Below are 17,696 nucleotides of genomic sequence, written 5' to 3'. Positions count from 1 at the left end.
GGGGAAGCTGGAAAAGTACATGAGGGAGAAAGGAATAGAAGGAAACGCTGATAGGGTGAGATGAAGCAAGGTGGGAGGAGGCTCGTGTGGAGCATAAACACCAGCACAGACTAGTTGGGCCGAATGGCCTGTTTCTGTGCTGTAATATCTATGTCTATGTCTATGTCTATGTCATTTTACCCCTAAATCCTCTGTCTACCATTTTTATATTTTTAAAAATTATAATTTCTTGTAATTTCTCTCCAGGTAAACTCATGTTCCCTTGTGCAAGTTGGTTTTGATATATTTATGACTTCAAAAGAGAGATGAAGGTGTGATGTAAAAGACCAGATTTTACGGTATGTAGCAATAGCAAACAGAAATGTACTCTGCAAACTTGATTTAACTGGCTTTGTTTTTTGTTCAAAAATGGTAACTCCTTCATTTAATACTGTGAGCTCTGTTTTTGTATGTTTTTCTGTTTCTACTGCTCAAATCAGCAAAAAAACTCAGTTTAGCAATTACTAAAACAGGAAATAAGTATTTTGTGAAAGCTAAAAGTGCTTTAAAGGGTTACATCTAATCAAAACAGACTTGTAAACAAATTTTGTGCAGGTTTATTTGGGCCATGTGCTTATGGTTTTAATTGAGAAAGTAGAAAATGCTGTATGCATGAGAAAGGAAGTGTAGGTACTTTTGTTCCAAAATACTTTCATCCCCATGTTTGTTTTTAATTTTTGTTGATAAAATATGTACATATATGGAGCATTGTCCAGTTTGTCACATGGTACTTGGATGCGCGCATTGGTACGTTAGAGATGTCAGTATGCAGTGCACGTGATGGGCAAGTTGCTATTTGAGGGCCAGTATAAACCTGGGTTGGGGTATCAAGGGTCTTGCATATATGGTGGACCTTTTAGAGTTGGGGCATAGTGCCTTGTTGGAGCACTAGGAAGTGGTTAACTTGCAGCTCCACTCATTTCTTGAGGGATGGTCTGGGTCTGTTTGGGAGGTGCCTGGGTTCTGTGGGCTTTCAGACCACCTAGTATTTACTGATTTCCAAACGAAATCAATAAATTATCCATGTCACTGTACTTCATTGGCTATAAAGCGCTTTGCAACATTCTGATGTCATGAAAGACTCTATATCAATGCAAGTCTCTTTCTTTCATTATTGTGTGAGTTTGAATGGTAGATGAGTTTCCTTTTCTGTGGAATGCATGGCTCATAGGAACGTACAGGACTAGATTGTGGTCCACCTGGCCAGTATCATATTCCAAGATACCTCGTGTCCTTTATCACATTTTTCACTGGTACTTATCCATATCTCTCTGAAATTTGCTGATTCATTTAGCCCCCATTAGCTCCCTTGACAAACTCTTTCAACACATTCACCTTCCTCTCTGTAAAGTAAACTGTCTTTTTACCTTGCCTCTAAGTTTGAGGCTAGGTCCTCTTGTAGAATTTGACTGTGTTAAACATATTGATGTCGAATCTTTTTAGGATCTTGAATAGTTCAATAGGATCATTCTGAGCCTTTTCAAGTGTAAACATTCCCTGCTTCTGCAGCCTCTTTCATAATTCAGGTGCTTAATCCCAGCTATTAATTTAGGTGCCCATCATTGTTTTAGAATTCAGTGTTCATAATTGTACAATCAGACATTAGAGATGGTGCAGAGAACTCCAGGTGACGCCAGACCAGCACTCTATACAAACTCAGAATCGCTACCTGAGATTTGTGCTCTATTTATCTGGTTATACAGCCCAAGATCCTATTTGCTGTCTTTACTGCTGACATACAGTGGCAATAATCTGGGACAAAATAAATTGGCACTTGGCAAAGTATGGGCCAATAAATGAAAGTCAACACGGATTTGTTAAAGGAAAATTGTGTTTGACTAACTTGATTGAGTTCTTGATGAAGTGACTGAGAGGGTTGATGAGGGTAGTGCGGTTGATGTTGTGTATATTGACTTTCAAAAGGCATTTGATAAAGTACCACATAATAGACTTGTTGGCAAAATTAAAGCCCATGGGATTAAAGGGACAGTGGCAGCATGGATACAAAATTGGCTAAGGGACAGAAAGCAGAGAGTAGTGGTGAACAATTGTTTTTCAGACTGGAGGGAAGTATACAGTGGTGTTCCCCAGGGGTCAGTATTAGGACCACTGCTCTTTGATATATATCAATCACCTGGACTTGGGTATATAGGGTGTAATTTCAAAGTTTGCAGATGACACGAAACTCGGAAATGTAGTAAACAATGAGGAGGATAGTAACAGACTTCAGGAGGAAATGGGCAGCCACTTGGCAGATGAAATTTAACACAGAGAAGTGTGAAGTGCCTCATTAGTTACATCGTTCCATGCCAGTCCAACTCCACATACAACCACCTTTTGCTTCCTCTACTTCAGATACTTTTTAATCCATTTCAGAAGCACTCCACCTATGCCATGCCTTCTAACTTTGTGGACCAATATCCTATGTAGCACGATATCAAAAACTTCACTACAATCTAAATAAACAACATCCAGAAAGTTCTTCCTGTCCACAAGGTTTATCTACTGGACCCTGAGCCTTGGCTTCCTTCAATGTCTTCAGCCTGGTCATCACCTCTTTATCAGTTGCATCTATTTTTATTAGAATCTTAGCAACTTGCCCTAGAAATTCCACTTCAACAATAGGTTTCCTTCATTTAGGACACTTGCCACTCTTTGGTCTCTTGATATAACATCCTCTTTGGAATCCTACAGATTGTTTCCTTGATTGCCTGTTTGCTATGAATAAATTTTAAAAGCCATTTACATTATGTTTTATATTCCCAACAATCCTGTTCTCATCTACTTTGGCTCTCCTGATCAGTTTCTTAGCCCCCCAACCTTAATTCTTGTAATTCCTGTCTTCTGGTCTACCTTTCTTCTGGTTCAATTTTCCCCACATACTCCCCTTATTTGAGTATTCAGTTTCAGGGCTAATGTTTTTTCTTGATCTGGTGGCCTATAACATATTCCAATCATTAGTTTCTTCACCTTGATGTAATTTAACTTGATCCATGATCTTGCCATCTCATCTATATCCAATTCACATTAGTCTAACTGCTTAATCAATATGCCCTGCTTAACATAAAGAGCCACCCTTCCTAGTTTATTCTTTCTATCCTTGCAATGCCATCTATTTTTCTGTAGATTTATTCCCAACTCTATAATTATTTAGCTTTACCTCTGTGATGCCTTTAATGTCAGAACCTCTTTTGTCCGCACAGACTTTGATATCTCCCTGTGAGACGGATGGGATTTGCATATGTAATGTTGAGGGCTCCATTACCTCTAAACATGAGCTTGCTATGTCCTTTCATGCTATCATCCGTCTTTTACAGTCATAACCCTATACTGTACTCAGTTGTTCATTGACACTTTGCCTACACTTGTACTGTCTTTCACTATTCTTCAGTCGTTGCTTTGACTCCTGTACTCCCTATTCTTTCTAATTCCAATATCCCCTATTCTGTTCTCCCTTGTTCCAGTATCCACTATTCTATTCATGATGAAGCCTTTAATTTTCCTTCCCTTGCCATACTAATTTAAATCCTCCCAGACTGATCTATCTACCCCCTCGGCAAGAAGTTTGGTACCTTTGTGGTTGAGGTGAAGACTGTCCCTCTTGTATAGCTTCCTCGTTCCTCAGAAATAGGCCCACACTCCAAGTAATCTGAAACCTCCTCCTTATACAGCATTCCTCAAGCCATACTTTCACATGTCTTATCTGTCTCTCCTCTTCAATGCAGCGGATGGAACCGGAAGCAATCCTGAAATTACTGTCCATAGAACCATAGAAAAGATACAGCACAGAAAGGGGCCGTTCGGCCCATCGTATCCGTGCCAGCTCGAAGAACAACCAGGTGCCCATTCCAATCCCACCATCCAGCACCCGATCCGTAGCCCTGCAGCTCACAGCACTTTAGGTGCAGGTCCAGGTACTTTTAAAAGAGCTGAGGGTCCCTGCCTCTACCACCAATGCGGGCAGCGAATTCCATACACCCACCGCCCTCTGGGTAAAAAAGTTTTTTCTCATGTCCCCTCTAATCCTCCGCCAATCAGCTTAAATCTATGTCCTCTAGTTGTTGAACTCTCCGTTAGGGGAAACAGGTACTTCCTGTCTACTCTATCTGGGCCCCTCATAATTTTGTACACCTCAATCAAGTCACCCCTCAGCCTCCTCTGCTCCAAGGAAAACAACCCCAGCCTATCCAATCTCTCCTCGTAGCTGCAATTTTCAAGCCCTGGCAAGATTCTTGTAAATCTTCCATGCTCTCTCTCCAGAGCAATTACGTCCTTCCTATAATGTGGTGACCAGAACTGCGCACGATACTCCAGCTGTGGCTTTACCAGCGTTTTATACAGTTCCATCATTGCATCCCTGTTTTTGTATTCTATACCTCGGCTAATAACGGAGAGCATTCCATATGCCTTCTTCTCAACCTTATCTACTTGCACTGCCACCTTCAGGAACCTGTGCATATGCACTCCAAGGTCTCTTACTTCCTCTACCCCTCTCAATATATTCCTGTTTACTCCATATTCCCTTTTACTGTTTGCCCTCCCTAAGTGCATTACCTCACGCTTCTCCGGGTTGAACTCCATTTGCCACTTTTCTGCCCACTCCACCAACCTGTTGATATCTTCTTGGAGTCTACAGCTATCCTCTTCACTATCAACTACACGGCCAACTTTTGTGTCATCTGCAAATTTGCCAAACATGCCCCCTACATTCAAGTCCAAATCATTAATATATACCACAAACAGCGAGGGACCCAACACTGTGTCCATTGGCACACCACTGGAAACGGATTTCCATTCGCAAAGATATTTATCGACTTTTACCCTTTGTTTCCTGTTACTGAGCCAATTTTGGATCCAATTCGCCACATTTCCCTGTATCCCATGGGCTTTTGCCTTTTTGATCAGTCTGTCATGTGGGACCTTGTCAAATGCCTTACTAAAATCCATGTAGACAACATTCACTGCACTACCCTCATCAATCCTCCTTGTCACTTCCTCACAGAATTTAGTCAGATTTGTAAGGCATGACCTTCCCTGAACAAATCCATGCTGACTATCCCTGATTAAACCATGCCTTTCCAAGTGACAGTTTATCCTATCTCTCAGTATTGATTCTAATAGTTTGCCCACCACCGAGGTAAGACTGACCTGCCTATAATTGTTTGGCCTTTCCCTTGTACCCTTTTTAAACAATGGTACTACGCTTGCAGTCTCCCAGTCCTCCGGTACCTCCCCTGTATCTAGTGAGGATTGGAAAATGATCCTCAGAACATCCGCTATTTCCTTCAATAGTCTAGGAAACAATCCATCCGGCCCTGGTGACATATCAACTTTCAAGGATTCCAGTCCCTCTAGTACTTCCTCTCTCGTAATGTTTACCTTATCCAATATTTCACACCTCTCCTCTTTAACTACTAAGTCCGGATCATCCCTTTCCTTTGTGAATACGGAGACAAAATATTCATTTAAAACCCTACCCACTTCCTCTGCTTCTATACACAAGTTACCCTTATCATCCCTGATAGGCCGCACTTTTTCCTTAGCTATCCTCTTGTTTTTAATGTACTGATAAAACATCTTTGGGTTTTCTTTAATCTTACTAGCTAATATTTTTACATGTCCTCTCTTTGCTTTCCTTATTTCCTTTTTTACGTCATTCCTGTACTTTCTATATTCCTCTAGGCCTTCTGCAGTATTTAGTTTTCTATGACAGTCATAAGCTTTCTTTTTCTGCTTTATCTTGCCCCGTATACTTCTAAACAACCAGGGGGCTCTAAATTTGGTAGTGCCACCCTTTTTCTTTGAGCTGACGTGCCTGCATTGTACCTGTAGAAATTCACTTCTTAGTGCCTCCCACTGGCTTACCACTGATTTCTCCTCAAGTAGTTGTGTCCAGTCCACTTCTGCCAAATCACCTCTTAGTTCTGTAAAATTTGCCTTTCCCCAATTTAAAACGTTTACTCCTGATTTAACGCTGTCCTTTTCCATAATAATGCTAAAACTAACTGAATTGTGGTCACTATCCCCAATATGGTCACCCACTGTCACTTCACCCACTTGCCCATCTTCATTTCCCTGGACGAAATCCAGAATTGCATCCCCTCTTGTTGGCCGTGTCACGTACTGGCTAAAAAAGTTCCCCTGGACACCGATCAAGAATTTTGTGCCCTCTGTGCCCCTCACACTGTTTGAATCCCAGTTGATGTTGGGCAAGTTGAAGTCCCCTACTATTATTGCCCTCTTATTTTTGCACTCAGAAATGTGCCTACATATTTGTTCTTCTATCTCCCTTTCGCTATTCGGGGGTCTATAGTACACTCTTAGTAGTGTGACTGCCCCTTTTTTATTTCTTAGCTCAACCCATATGGCCTCGATTGATGATCCATTTAGATATCATCCCTTCTCACAACTGTAATTGATTCTTTAACCAATAATGCTACCCCTCCTTTTTTATCACCCACTCTATCCTGCCTGAAAACTCTATATCCAGGGATATTGCGCTAGCAATTATCCCCCTCTTTAAGGCAGGTTTCCGATATAGCAATGATATCATACTGCCATGTGTCTATTTGTGCCCTTAGCTCATCTGCTTTGTTTGTAATACTCCTTGCAATGAAGTATATACCCTTTAACCCCATCAAATTCCTGTGCTGAACAGCATTTAACCTTTGCTTCTTTTGCCTTTCTGAGTCGCTAACTATGTCACTAACTGCTTTTCTGCTTCCCGTTTCCTGGTCTGAATTTGTCCTATCTGTACCTGCCTTTTGCTTCCCATCCCCCTGCCATACGACTTTAAACCCTCCCCAACAGAACTAGCAAATGCCCCCGCGAGGATATTGGTCCCGGTTCTGCTTGGGTGCAACCCGTCCAGCTTGTACAGGTCCTGCCTTTCCCAGAATCGGTCCCAATGCCTCCCTCCTACATTATTTCTCAAGCCATGCATTCATCTGGTCTTTTCTGCTCTCGCTAGCACGTGGCACTGGGAGTAATCCTGAGATTTATTTCCTAACTCCCTATATTCTGCTTACAGGACCCCATCCCTTTTTTTACCGATGTCGTTGGTACCGATATGGACCACGACCTCGGGCTGTTCACCCTCCCCCTTCAGAATGTCCTGCAGCCGCTCCATGACATCCTTGACCTTAGCACCAGGGAGGCAACATACCATCCTGGAGTCACGTTTGCGGCCACAGAAACGCCTATCTGTTCCCCTTACAATGGAATCCCCGATCACTATTGCTCTCCCATTCTTTTTCCTCCCCTCTTGTGCAGCTGAGTCACTCGTGGTGCCACGGTCTTGGCTCTTGCTGCATTCTCCTGATAAGCCATCTCCCCCAATAATATCCAAAGCGGAATATCTGTTTGAGAGGGAGATGGCCCCAGGGGACTCCTGCTCTGCCTGGCGGTCACCCATTTCCTTTCTGCCTGCGTAATCTTTAACTGCGGTGTGACCACCTCACTGAACGTGCTATCCATGATGATCTCAGCATCGCGGATGCTCCACAGTGAATCCACCCGCAGCTCCAGCTCCAAAATGCAGTTATCCAGTAGCTGCAGTTAGACACACTTCCTGCACACATTGTCGCCGGTAGTGTCCATGACTTCCCACATAGTGTAGGAGGAGCATATCACGGGTGCGAGCTCTGTTGCCATGACTTGCCTTAGATTAAGCTTGTTAGTTATTCCCTTTAAGGAGTTTACTCCTTTAAATTACTCTTAATTTAGAGAATGTTAACTACACTAGGGACCTTGATTCACTAAAAAACGCTACTTGCTATAAGACCTGCAGACCTTACCTTTCTTTTTACTTTAGTTACTGCACTGTAGAATAGTAGAAATACTCACCTGTCCTGGAGGTCTTGAACCTTAATCTGTTCCAGCTCTTGAAAATGACATTGCAAAATCTCGAACCTGCCCTTTCCAGAGCTGTTTCAGTTGTGAACCCTATGGCTCTTGAACTATACTTATGCGTTCTATGTCCCATACCCCTGCACCTGGGAGGCAACATACCATACGAGACTCCCAGTCATGACCAACAGAAAACACTATCATTCTCCTAATTATAGAGTGCCTTACTACCGCTGTCTTCCTGTTCAGTCATCCCCTCCTTCCTGCAGATAGCACTTTGCTCCATGCTGCCATACATCGCTTCTGGCTACCCCCTCCTCAGTCACCATCTTTGTCTGCTTTCAAGAGTTTCAAGAACCACAGTTCTAGAGGCTCTGTAATCTCCGCACTTTCAACTTCTGTCTCTTTTGTCCCCCCGGGGGCAGTCAGCCACTTCCTCATCTTGCTTCACTATCCGACTCTGTCTCTCAATTTGTGGAGTAACCACCATTTGGAGTATGTATTCCGGGATAAACACACTCATCCTGTATGTTATCAATTGTTCCTTGAGCTTAGCAATGTTCTGTTTGAGAGTCACAATCCATTGACACTTCATGTAAGTGTATTCCTTCTGCATACCTTGTGGATCTAGGGTGGTTCATATTATGCATGTTGCACACATGCTGACCATGTGACCCTACTGGCTTGCTGTGTTGGTACCATCTAAATGTGACTAAACTATTTCTTATCAGACCTGTCCAGACAGTGAGTCGGAACTTCCTTTCAGCACCAATCACCCATAATAACCAAGACTCCCTTAATTTCCCTTACAACCATCTGCACAGTTGTGCAATCACCAATTAGCATCTAGCTGCTTGTGTCTGAACTAACGTCTAGCAACCATTTACATAGTTACAGCTGTAGAAATGTTCTGAGTGCACTGGATACACCAAAGGCTTTGGGCCCCGACAACATCCCGGCTGTCGTGCTGAAGACTTGTGCTCCAGAACTAGCTGCACCTCCAGCCAAGCTGTTCCAGTACAGCTACAACACTGGCATCTCCCCGACAATGTGGAAAATTGCCCAGGTATGTCCTGTCCACAAAAAGCAGGACAAATCCAATCCGGCCAATTACCACCCCATCAGTCTACTCTCAATCATCAGCAAAGTGATGGAAGGTGTCGTCCACAGCGCTATCAAGCGGCACTTACTCACCAATAACCTGCTCACCGATGCTCAGTTTGGGTTCCGCCAGGACCACTCGGCTCCAGACCTCATTACAGCCTTGGTCCAAACATGGACAAAAGAGCTGAATTCCAGAGGTGAGGTGAGAGTGACTGCCCTTGACATCAATGCAGCATTTGACCGAGTGTGGCACCAAGGAGCCCTAGTAAAACTGAAATCAATGGGAATCAGGGGGAAAACTCTCCAGTGGCTGGAGTCATACCTGGCACAAAGGAAAATGGTAGTGGTTGTTGGAGGCCAATCATCTCAGCCCCAGGACATTGCTGCAGAAGTTCCTCAAGGCAGTGTCCCAGGCCCAACCATCTTCAGCTGCATCATCAATGACCTTCCCTCCATCATAAGGTCAGAAATGGGGATGTTTGCTGATGATTGCACAGTGTTCAATTCCATTCACAACCCCTCAGATAATTAAGCAGTCCGAGCCCGCATGCAGCAAGACCTGGACAACATCCAGGCTTGGGCTCATAAGTAGCAAGTAACATTCACGCCAGACAAGTGCCAGGCAATGACCATCTCCAACAAGAGAGTGTCTAACCACCTCCCCTTGACATTCAATGGCATTACCATCGCCGAATCCCCCACAATCAACATCCTGGGAGTCACCATTGACCAGAAACTTAACTGGACCAGCCATATAAATACTGTGGCTACAAGAGCAGGTCAGAGGCTGGGTATTCTGTGGCGAGTGACTCACCTCCTGACTCCCCAAAGCCTTTCCACCATCAGGAGTGTGATGGAATACTCTCCACTTGCCTGGATGAGTGCAGCTCCAACAACACTCAAGAAGCTCGACACCATCCAGGACAAAGCAGCCCGCTTGATTGGCACCCCATCCACCACCCTAAACATTCATTCCCTTCATCACCGACGCACAGTGGCTGCAGTGTGTACCATCCACAGGATGCACTGCAGCAACTCGCCAAGGCTTCTTCGACAGCACCTCCCAAACCCGCGACCTCTACCATCTAGAAGGACAAAAGCAGCAGGCACATGGGAACAACACAACCTGCACGTTCCCCTCCAAGTCACACACCATCCCGACTTGGAAATATATCGCCGTTCCTTCATCGTTGCTGGGTCAAAATCCTGGAACTCCTTTCCTAACAGCACTGTGGGAGAACCTTCACCACACGGACTGCAGCGGTTCAAGAAGGCGGCTCGCCACCACCTTCTCAAGGGCAATTAGGGATGGGCAATAAATGCCGGCCTCGCCAGCGACGCCCACATCCCATGAACGAATTTTAAAAAAATGTATAACTTAAGGCAATAAATCTTTAAGCAACATACTTAACCTTACACCCACCACTGAACTCTCTTAAGAACCAAAACTCATCTGTATCAAGTTTCCCGAGCTCACCATACAACTACTAAGGTGCTTTCTGTCTGGTGAGAGCCGGTCCACCTGGGAATTAAGAGTACTATTTCAGTCTCCTTCCAGGATCATTGTGCCCTCCACTTTGGGGGTGGGGGGGTGTCAGTTGAAACTAAGAGAGAGGCATGTTTAAGTGGGGAATGTGGGTGAGTCCACATTACAGATATTGTGATATACTCTCCTGCTATTTGACCCATTATCACGATAGAGTGGCTGCCCTCTCAGGGGATGGTAGTCTCCAGAGTTAAGGGTAGATGAATGTGTGGCTACTGTTTGCCCAACCAGACCAGGTTTAGCATGCTCTGAAGGGCTGAGGTGGGTCTGCTGCTGATATGCCACATCTGCTTTCTCCTTGAGGTAAGAAAGGATTTTCTTTCTGATGATGCAAACTGTTGACATTTGGGAGATAATTTTGATTTCAACCAATTTCAACCAGGGTTGGCCTGCTGTGTTATGTGCATAGGAGTGTAGTTTTGCTTAGTGCTGTGGCTTGCCAAGGATGCTGTCCACAGGTGAAGGGATGACTCTGTTTGTAGAGCTCCCAGGTATAGAATCATAGAAGCTTACAGCACAGAAGGAGGCTCCACGGGCTCTGGGCTCCCAAACTTTTACACAAATTAGTATTGTGTAGTAAGCTGATGTAATTGCTATGTCATCAAGACTAATTTAAATATTTTTTGGTAGGTACTGATCTTAAAAATTGTCATAGTAGGTAGAATATCGCACAGTATCTCTTAGTGTTTCTATAAATAAAAATCGGGAAATTTTCAGCTGTACTGTGACCATTTCCCTCTTTATTTGTAGGTTGTCCACTATGCACCTTAAGCCGTATCCAAAGCTTCAAAAGAAAGATGCGTCTCTTGAATCAAGCCAAGAGGCACTTGGTGGGCTTCGCTCAAGCCAGCATGCAACTGTAAGAGTTGAAAGATGCCAATCCACCTGCAACAAACAGTCATGCTGTAAATCCTTTACAGTTAGTACTGTGGCATCTCACATCAGCTTGTGGTGTCCAAGACCTTTTGGTTTCATTTCTCAAAATAAAATGTGCAATATGAGGAATCCAGCCGATAATGTTACCTTTAAGGGAAGAAAGAAACACATGTCTGAAAATATTCTGCCTCCATCGATTCATCAGGAAGAAGGGGAGGCACCACTGGATATCTGGGCAGTCATAAAACCTGGTAACACAAAGGAGAAAATCGCTTTCTTTGCAGCACATCAGTGTAATAACAGGACAGGTTCCATGAAAATAAAAAGCAGTTGGGACACTGAGGTCACAACTGCTAAACGCAGAAGGAAATCTGTTGATTTAGAGAAAATAAAAATTCCACCAATTAGAATAAAAGATAGTGGGAAGGATGTTGACAAAAGGTGTTTACATGCTGACCCCCCAACAACCAGGAGCAGTGAGGAGAATTCATCTATAAATAGTGATAAACAAAATGGTGATGGACTGTGTCATAGTAGCTCCCTTTCTGTAGCAGAAATGGTGGCTCTTCTAGAACAAAGGGCAAATTCCCTACTCCCAGACTGTAGCAAAACGTTTACAAATGCCAATGCAAACATGCCAGGCATTGCGCATTCAAAGGGAGGGTCCCCAGCACCAGAAGCCATTTCAGCCACAGGACCTGAGTTTGGTTTAAGCCACAAAAAGTCCACTGAAAATAATAAATTACAGGGTGAATATGTTCGAGTTATAGAAGTTATAGCTAAGCTTGAATCTGAGTGCTTGAAAAATCAGCACGACAGAAATGGGGAGAGTTTGTCCAGGAATAATAGCTTTCGGAGAGGGGTGGGGAGGGTTTTGCTGACCAGTCCGCACCAGTCAGAGCAAAGCACTAAGAGTACGGAGGTCATTAGAACATCCACTGGGGTACCCAAAACAGGTGATAATATTGGGGAAAGCGAAGAACAAAACCGTCACATAAGCACAAGCTGTACTAATCCATGCACTGAATCACAGGATGATGCTACACATGTTCCATCTCGAGCTATTAACATTTCAGGTGTTGTATTGGATCTCTCTAACAAAGAGACTTCATTAAACTGCAAAGAAACAACATCATTGCCAAAGAGTACCAGAGAAGTTTTCAGCAGTGATGTTGGGATGTCAGTGGAGTCTTGTAATACCCCATCCCTGTGTTGGGAAAAGGACAATAAGTTTGTATCAAACTTTACTTTACCAGGGAATGGTATGGGTGAGTATGCAAATGATTTTATTGTCGATGAGGAGCTGGTGTCTTGTGTGGTGGATGGGAATCTGGTTAGTCGGGTGAGTGGAGCAACAGAATGTACATCAGTAATTAGATCTAATCGGGAAGAGACTAATCCTTGTGAGGAACCACTTCCAGGAGAATTATTTTTCACACTTGAACAATCCCATATGGAAAACTTGGATTCAAATGAAAATACTACTGAGGAAATCCAGGATGTTGCACAATGCAGGGATGACTTTCTGACTGCTAAAAGCAGAACATTTGACAGAAATTGCTTAGAAGCAAATCAGGACAATTCTCTTCTATCTTTTGGAACCACATGCCCTTCATTAACTGAGCCCTTTCCTCTAAGAAGGCAAGTATCTCACGAGTTCCTAGAAACACGCTTCAAAATCCAACAGCTTCTTGAGCCTCGGCAGTACATGGCCTTTTTACCACACCACATCATGGTGAAGATTTTCATGTTCCTCCCTACCAAAACTCTGGCAGCTCTTAAATGCACGTGCCATTATTTCAAGTTCATTATAGAAAACTATGACATTAGGGCAACAGATTCACGCTGGGTCTCTGACCCACGATACAAAGATGATCCGTGCAAGCAGTGCAAAAAGCATTACTCCAAAGGGGATGTGTCACCATGTCGGTGGCATTCAAAACCCTATTACAAAGTTTTACCCTATGGGCGCTCATACTGGATGTGCTGTTGGCAGACGGAAAAAGATTCACCGGGCTGCAAAATTGGACTTCATGATAATAACTGGGTGCAGTCTTGTAATCACATCCAACAAATATGTGAAAAAGTAAAGAAGAAGAATGGAGAAGGAATATGATTTTTAAAAAAAAAATTGGTGGATTTGGTTTATCTTGACTGGGGTTTAAGAAAATTCCTGTTGGATCGTCTGTTTCCTGTAGAAATTGGAATATTTTGTCAGTCCTGCACTGTTTACATTGTACAGTATGATCATATTGGCTTATATGAATCTGCATGTACAGAACTGCAGCAGCCATTAGCTGTGAGAGAAGTGCAGTATTTGCTCTATCATGTGTTTGATCAATGATAGTATTGTACTGTTAATGTAGCTGGCACAGCAACAAACCACTACAATGCAGCTATGTCAGTGTTGCAGTTAGTCTGTTTTAAATATTGGTCTTTCTTTTGAATAGTTTGTATATTCTACCTAAAATTACATTTAAGTGAAAATGCAAAATATTGGCGTGGGAATGAACTCAAAATACATCTTAACAAAATTGGCCACATAGACAGTTTTAGAATTACGATAGTCAAGTGTTGCTATGCGATGTTAGGGCAAGTACATGAAAAAAATGTTATATTGGCATTGCAAAATTACAGGTTATGCAAAATGTAAAATGCTTGAAATTTTTTTCAGTAACATGGCTTGGATCTTCAGTTTTAATTTCTGCTATCAGTGTATAGTACCACTTGCTTTGGATTGATGAGTCGCACTGATTTTTGGGAGCCTTTTCTCTGGTCTTAAAAGGAAATTAAGTGGAAGCGTATTTTCTTCGCTCTGTGTTTTCATAAATCTCATTCAGGTAACAGTTATAAAATGTAAGGGTATTCACTAAGTGCTTTCAACAAGTAGAGAAAGACATTTTGCATAGTGCAAATTTGATTTTTATTCCTACTTGGTAAATGCATCTTTTGGTTTCTGAAAGCACTTCTGTATGTATTTTGCTATTTAATTAACAAATGAACACATCCCTTTGAAACTGTTAAGGTCAAAAGTTTTAGTGCTGTTAGTGGAGAGTTATATAAACCCCTTTTGTATAAAGCGGTCATTTTAATGAGATGGATGTTTTAATAAGATTAACCAGTTTTTGTGTTGAAATAGGATATAACTCAACTTTATATCAAAAATAAAATTCATTATGCCATGGCAAATGTAGTGTTTTGATCTAACTGATCTAAATTTATCATAATTGAAATCTTGTTTGTTGACGAGAAATAAAAATCTATTTTAAACAAAGCTTTTCACAAAAAAAAAGCCGTAACTCGCAAAATTGCGTCTTGGCATTATAAAGTAGTGTGGAAAAAATATCAGGCCTTAACCACCCCCCCACCCCCAACAAAAATATTAACAACAGGCCATGTTTAAATCCAAACAACATGTTAAATTGCCATGGTTTAATATAACTACTTCAGCTACAGCACTAGAGTAATATTCCAACAACTCTGTGGTTTTATGTTTTGAGTTCCAGTGGAAAGTTCCATTCCAGCTTGACTTTAAAAAGATTCATTTTTAATTTTCCTTCTCCTTCTTCTCTTCCCCATCTCAAAAAAAAATGAAAATAGCAAAAATAAGCATCTCTCATCTCCTTGACGGCATGGTCTGAATCAGGGGTGGACATTTTTTACACGTGTGTATATATATATATATTTTTTAAAATCTGACCCCTCTCTGGTTTCCCTTCAAAGGGAATAACTAATAAAATCCATCTCAATTCATGCCCCAGTACGAGTACCTGTTTATTTTCTCTATCCTGGGATAAATAGTATTTTATTTTAAAGAATATTGTGCTTTCCTCTTTAACTGCATTATTGAAAATGTCCAACATCATGAAACAGTTGGTGAACTGCAAGGCTAAGACAGGAAATGCTGGAAACATTCAGCAGGTCAGGCTGTGGAGAGAGGAAGGTAGGGTTCTGACGAAAGGTCATCGACCTGAAAAATTAACCCTACATTCCTGTCTCCAGAGATGCTGCCTGGCCTGCTGAGTGTTCCCAGCATTTTCTGTTTTTTTTTTCAGATTTCCAGCATCTGCAGTATTTTGCTTTTTGTTTAAAGCTGAGACATTGTGCCTAGTTACCCCATAACAATGATGCCTCTTTTTTAAAAGTCACTGTCTATAACACTCCCAAGACTAGATTGTAAGAGAACTGTTGATGTATTCATTTTGCTAAATAAACCTTTAAAATGCTTTTAAGACTGCCTTTGCAAGCTTGGGATACATGACTTGATTACATATGTATACATATGTTCCTGTTTGTAGTCAGAGCTAGGATTTTATTTTTGCATTGATATTGTCCTGTAAACTTGTGCATTACTTCGAATTTCGTAAAGTATCCCATCAGATGCAATAAATCTGACATAAGCATGTGTTTTTTTAAATTTTTGATCACCAATGCATATAACATTTTTCAGAAGGTGCCTAAAAATGTTCACCTGTTAGCTACTGACTCCTTGATTCTGCGTAACCTGTAACGCTGCGTTTGGCTTTGCTTCAGAATGTATTTTGCCCCCACCAAACTTTTTGCTGCTTGCTCCAAAACACTCACTTTTTGAGTGCTCGACAATGCAAGCATCTCTATTTACATTGCAGCAGATAGGATACACAATTGTATAGCTGCTGTTTCTGTGTGTCATGTACATTAACGTACAATTTTCTATAAGCTTAAAACAAATTGTAAAATGAATAAAATGGGACATTAATAAAAAAAATATTACTGGTTGTAAATGTTTGGTACCTAATATAGAAATTCATTCTATCCCCTTTTCTGGATTCGAACTTTTAAAGTAGCCTTTCTTTACAGTAAACGTTTATCAATATTATGTTGGAAGCTGTATCAGACTCCAAATATTCCATTTGTTAATAAAGCCAAATTTTGGGTTGATTACAACTTAATCAACTTTTCACCATAGAAGTGACATGATCTTGGTTTTTGGCTATAGTTTTTACAATTGCACCAGTACACAAGCTTCTATTCAGAATTTTGTTCCGAAACGAGCTCTAAGGGCATGATTTTGAGCCATCTGTCACATGTTTTATCGTGATTCTATCTGTTGTATGTGTGTAGCTGTTACATTAGTTAGGTTATTTATACCTTTCCTATGCCTACATTGTTGGCTTACTTTGTTTTTTTTTGTAATGTGCAAATATTCTTTGAATTGTATATGATGTACTTAATGATAAGTAGCTCTCCTGTTTGTGCGTAACTGCACCACTTGGTGTGGTACTAATCTATATGGACCAAGAAGATCCCATGTACTGACCCTGATCTGGACTGTTAATTTATCTTGGCTGTGGTGACAGTAGGGACACTACAGTTGGCTTTGAGCTCGTAAACTGGGGACAGGAGAGAGATCAACCAAGTGAACCCTGCTATAAGTAGAGGGGGTTGGTGGGGGGAGGGGGGTGGGGAACTGTTATAAAGTGCATGTATTTAGATGCTGAATAAGGATTGCCCTGTGGTAAAATAGTCAGTGTTAAATGGTAGAAAAGCTACTTGTGTGTGGTAGTGGAGGCCTGCGAACAGTACCGGTGGAGTTGGAGTTGAAGATCGCCATGCTCTGATTGAATGGCGGAGCAGGCTCGAGGGACTGAATGGCCTACTCCTGCTCCAATTTCTTATGTTCTTATGTTCTACCCCAGTATGATTCGGTACCTTTTTGGGGAAGGGGGCAGAACAAATAGATTATCCATTGTGCAACGAGTCTGTTTACTTGGCAGTTACTACTGCCAACTGGACACACCCAAACATCTTTTCCTGTTGCACTTATTCTTACAATACATACCCTTCACCGAGTAATCAGATTTGATATTCTTATCACTATTTGCATTATATTTTCTCAATTAAATGCTATTTGCCATTATCATTCCAGTCTGTTTAGTTGCAACTTCTATCCCCCGATATTTAAAACATATTTGTGGTCTTGTGGATTTAAAAGTCATTGTATTAAATCTGAGATTCTGGTGCATAATTATCCTTTTTGAACTGCATCATAATTCAAAGGATTGCCTAGAAAATTTTACTTTTGGAAAACTTAATACATTACTCAATCTCCCGTGATGTTGCACACAAGGAGTCACAACCAAGTGGAGTCCTAATGTCAAAGGGGTTTGCAGGGGGCTCGGGGGACAGGGGTAATTAAATCAGGGCAGGAAGAGGACTGCATCACTGGAAGTCAGAAGAAGGAGATGGGGGAGGGTAGAAGGAGGAGATAGAGAGAGCAGTGGGTGAGAATAGATGAAATGTG

At 41.9% G+C, this 17,696-nt stretch overlaps 1 protein-coding gene across 3 annotated transcripts in view; it reads left to right on the top strand.

The window, feature by feature from the left end:
* The window catches only part of fbxo34 (F-box protein 34), a 47,585-nt gene extending 30,772 nt beyond the window's left edge, over window positions 1–16,813 (top strand). For all 3 annotated transcript variants that reach the window (XM_067991576.1, XM_067991578.1, XM_067991577.1), the window contains exons 3-4: window positions 247–338; window positions 11,288–16,813. In XM_067991576.1, the coding sequence (XP_067847677.1) occupies window positions 11,298–13,529 (2,232 nt within the window). In that variant the 5' untranslated portion in view covers window positions 247–338; window positions 11,288–11,297 and the 3' untranslated portion in view covers window positions 13,530–16,813. The remainder of the gene's footprint in view (window positions 1–246; window positions 339–11,287) is intronic.
* The last annotated feature ends 883 nt before the right edge of the window (window positions 16,814–17,696 follow it).

This window comes from Heptranchias perlo, chromosome 10 (assembly GCF_035084215.1).
Source record: "Heptranchias perlo isolate sHepPer1 chromosome 10, sHepPer1.hap1, whole genome shotgun sequence".
Lineage (NCBI taxonomy): Eukaryota > Metazoa > Chordata > Chondrichthyes > Hexanchiformes > Hexanchidae > Heptranchias > Heptranchias perlo.
This window is presented reverse-complemented; position numbering and strand designations above follow the sequence as displayed.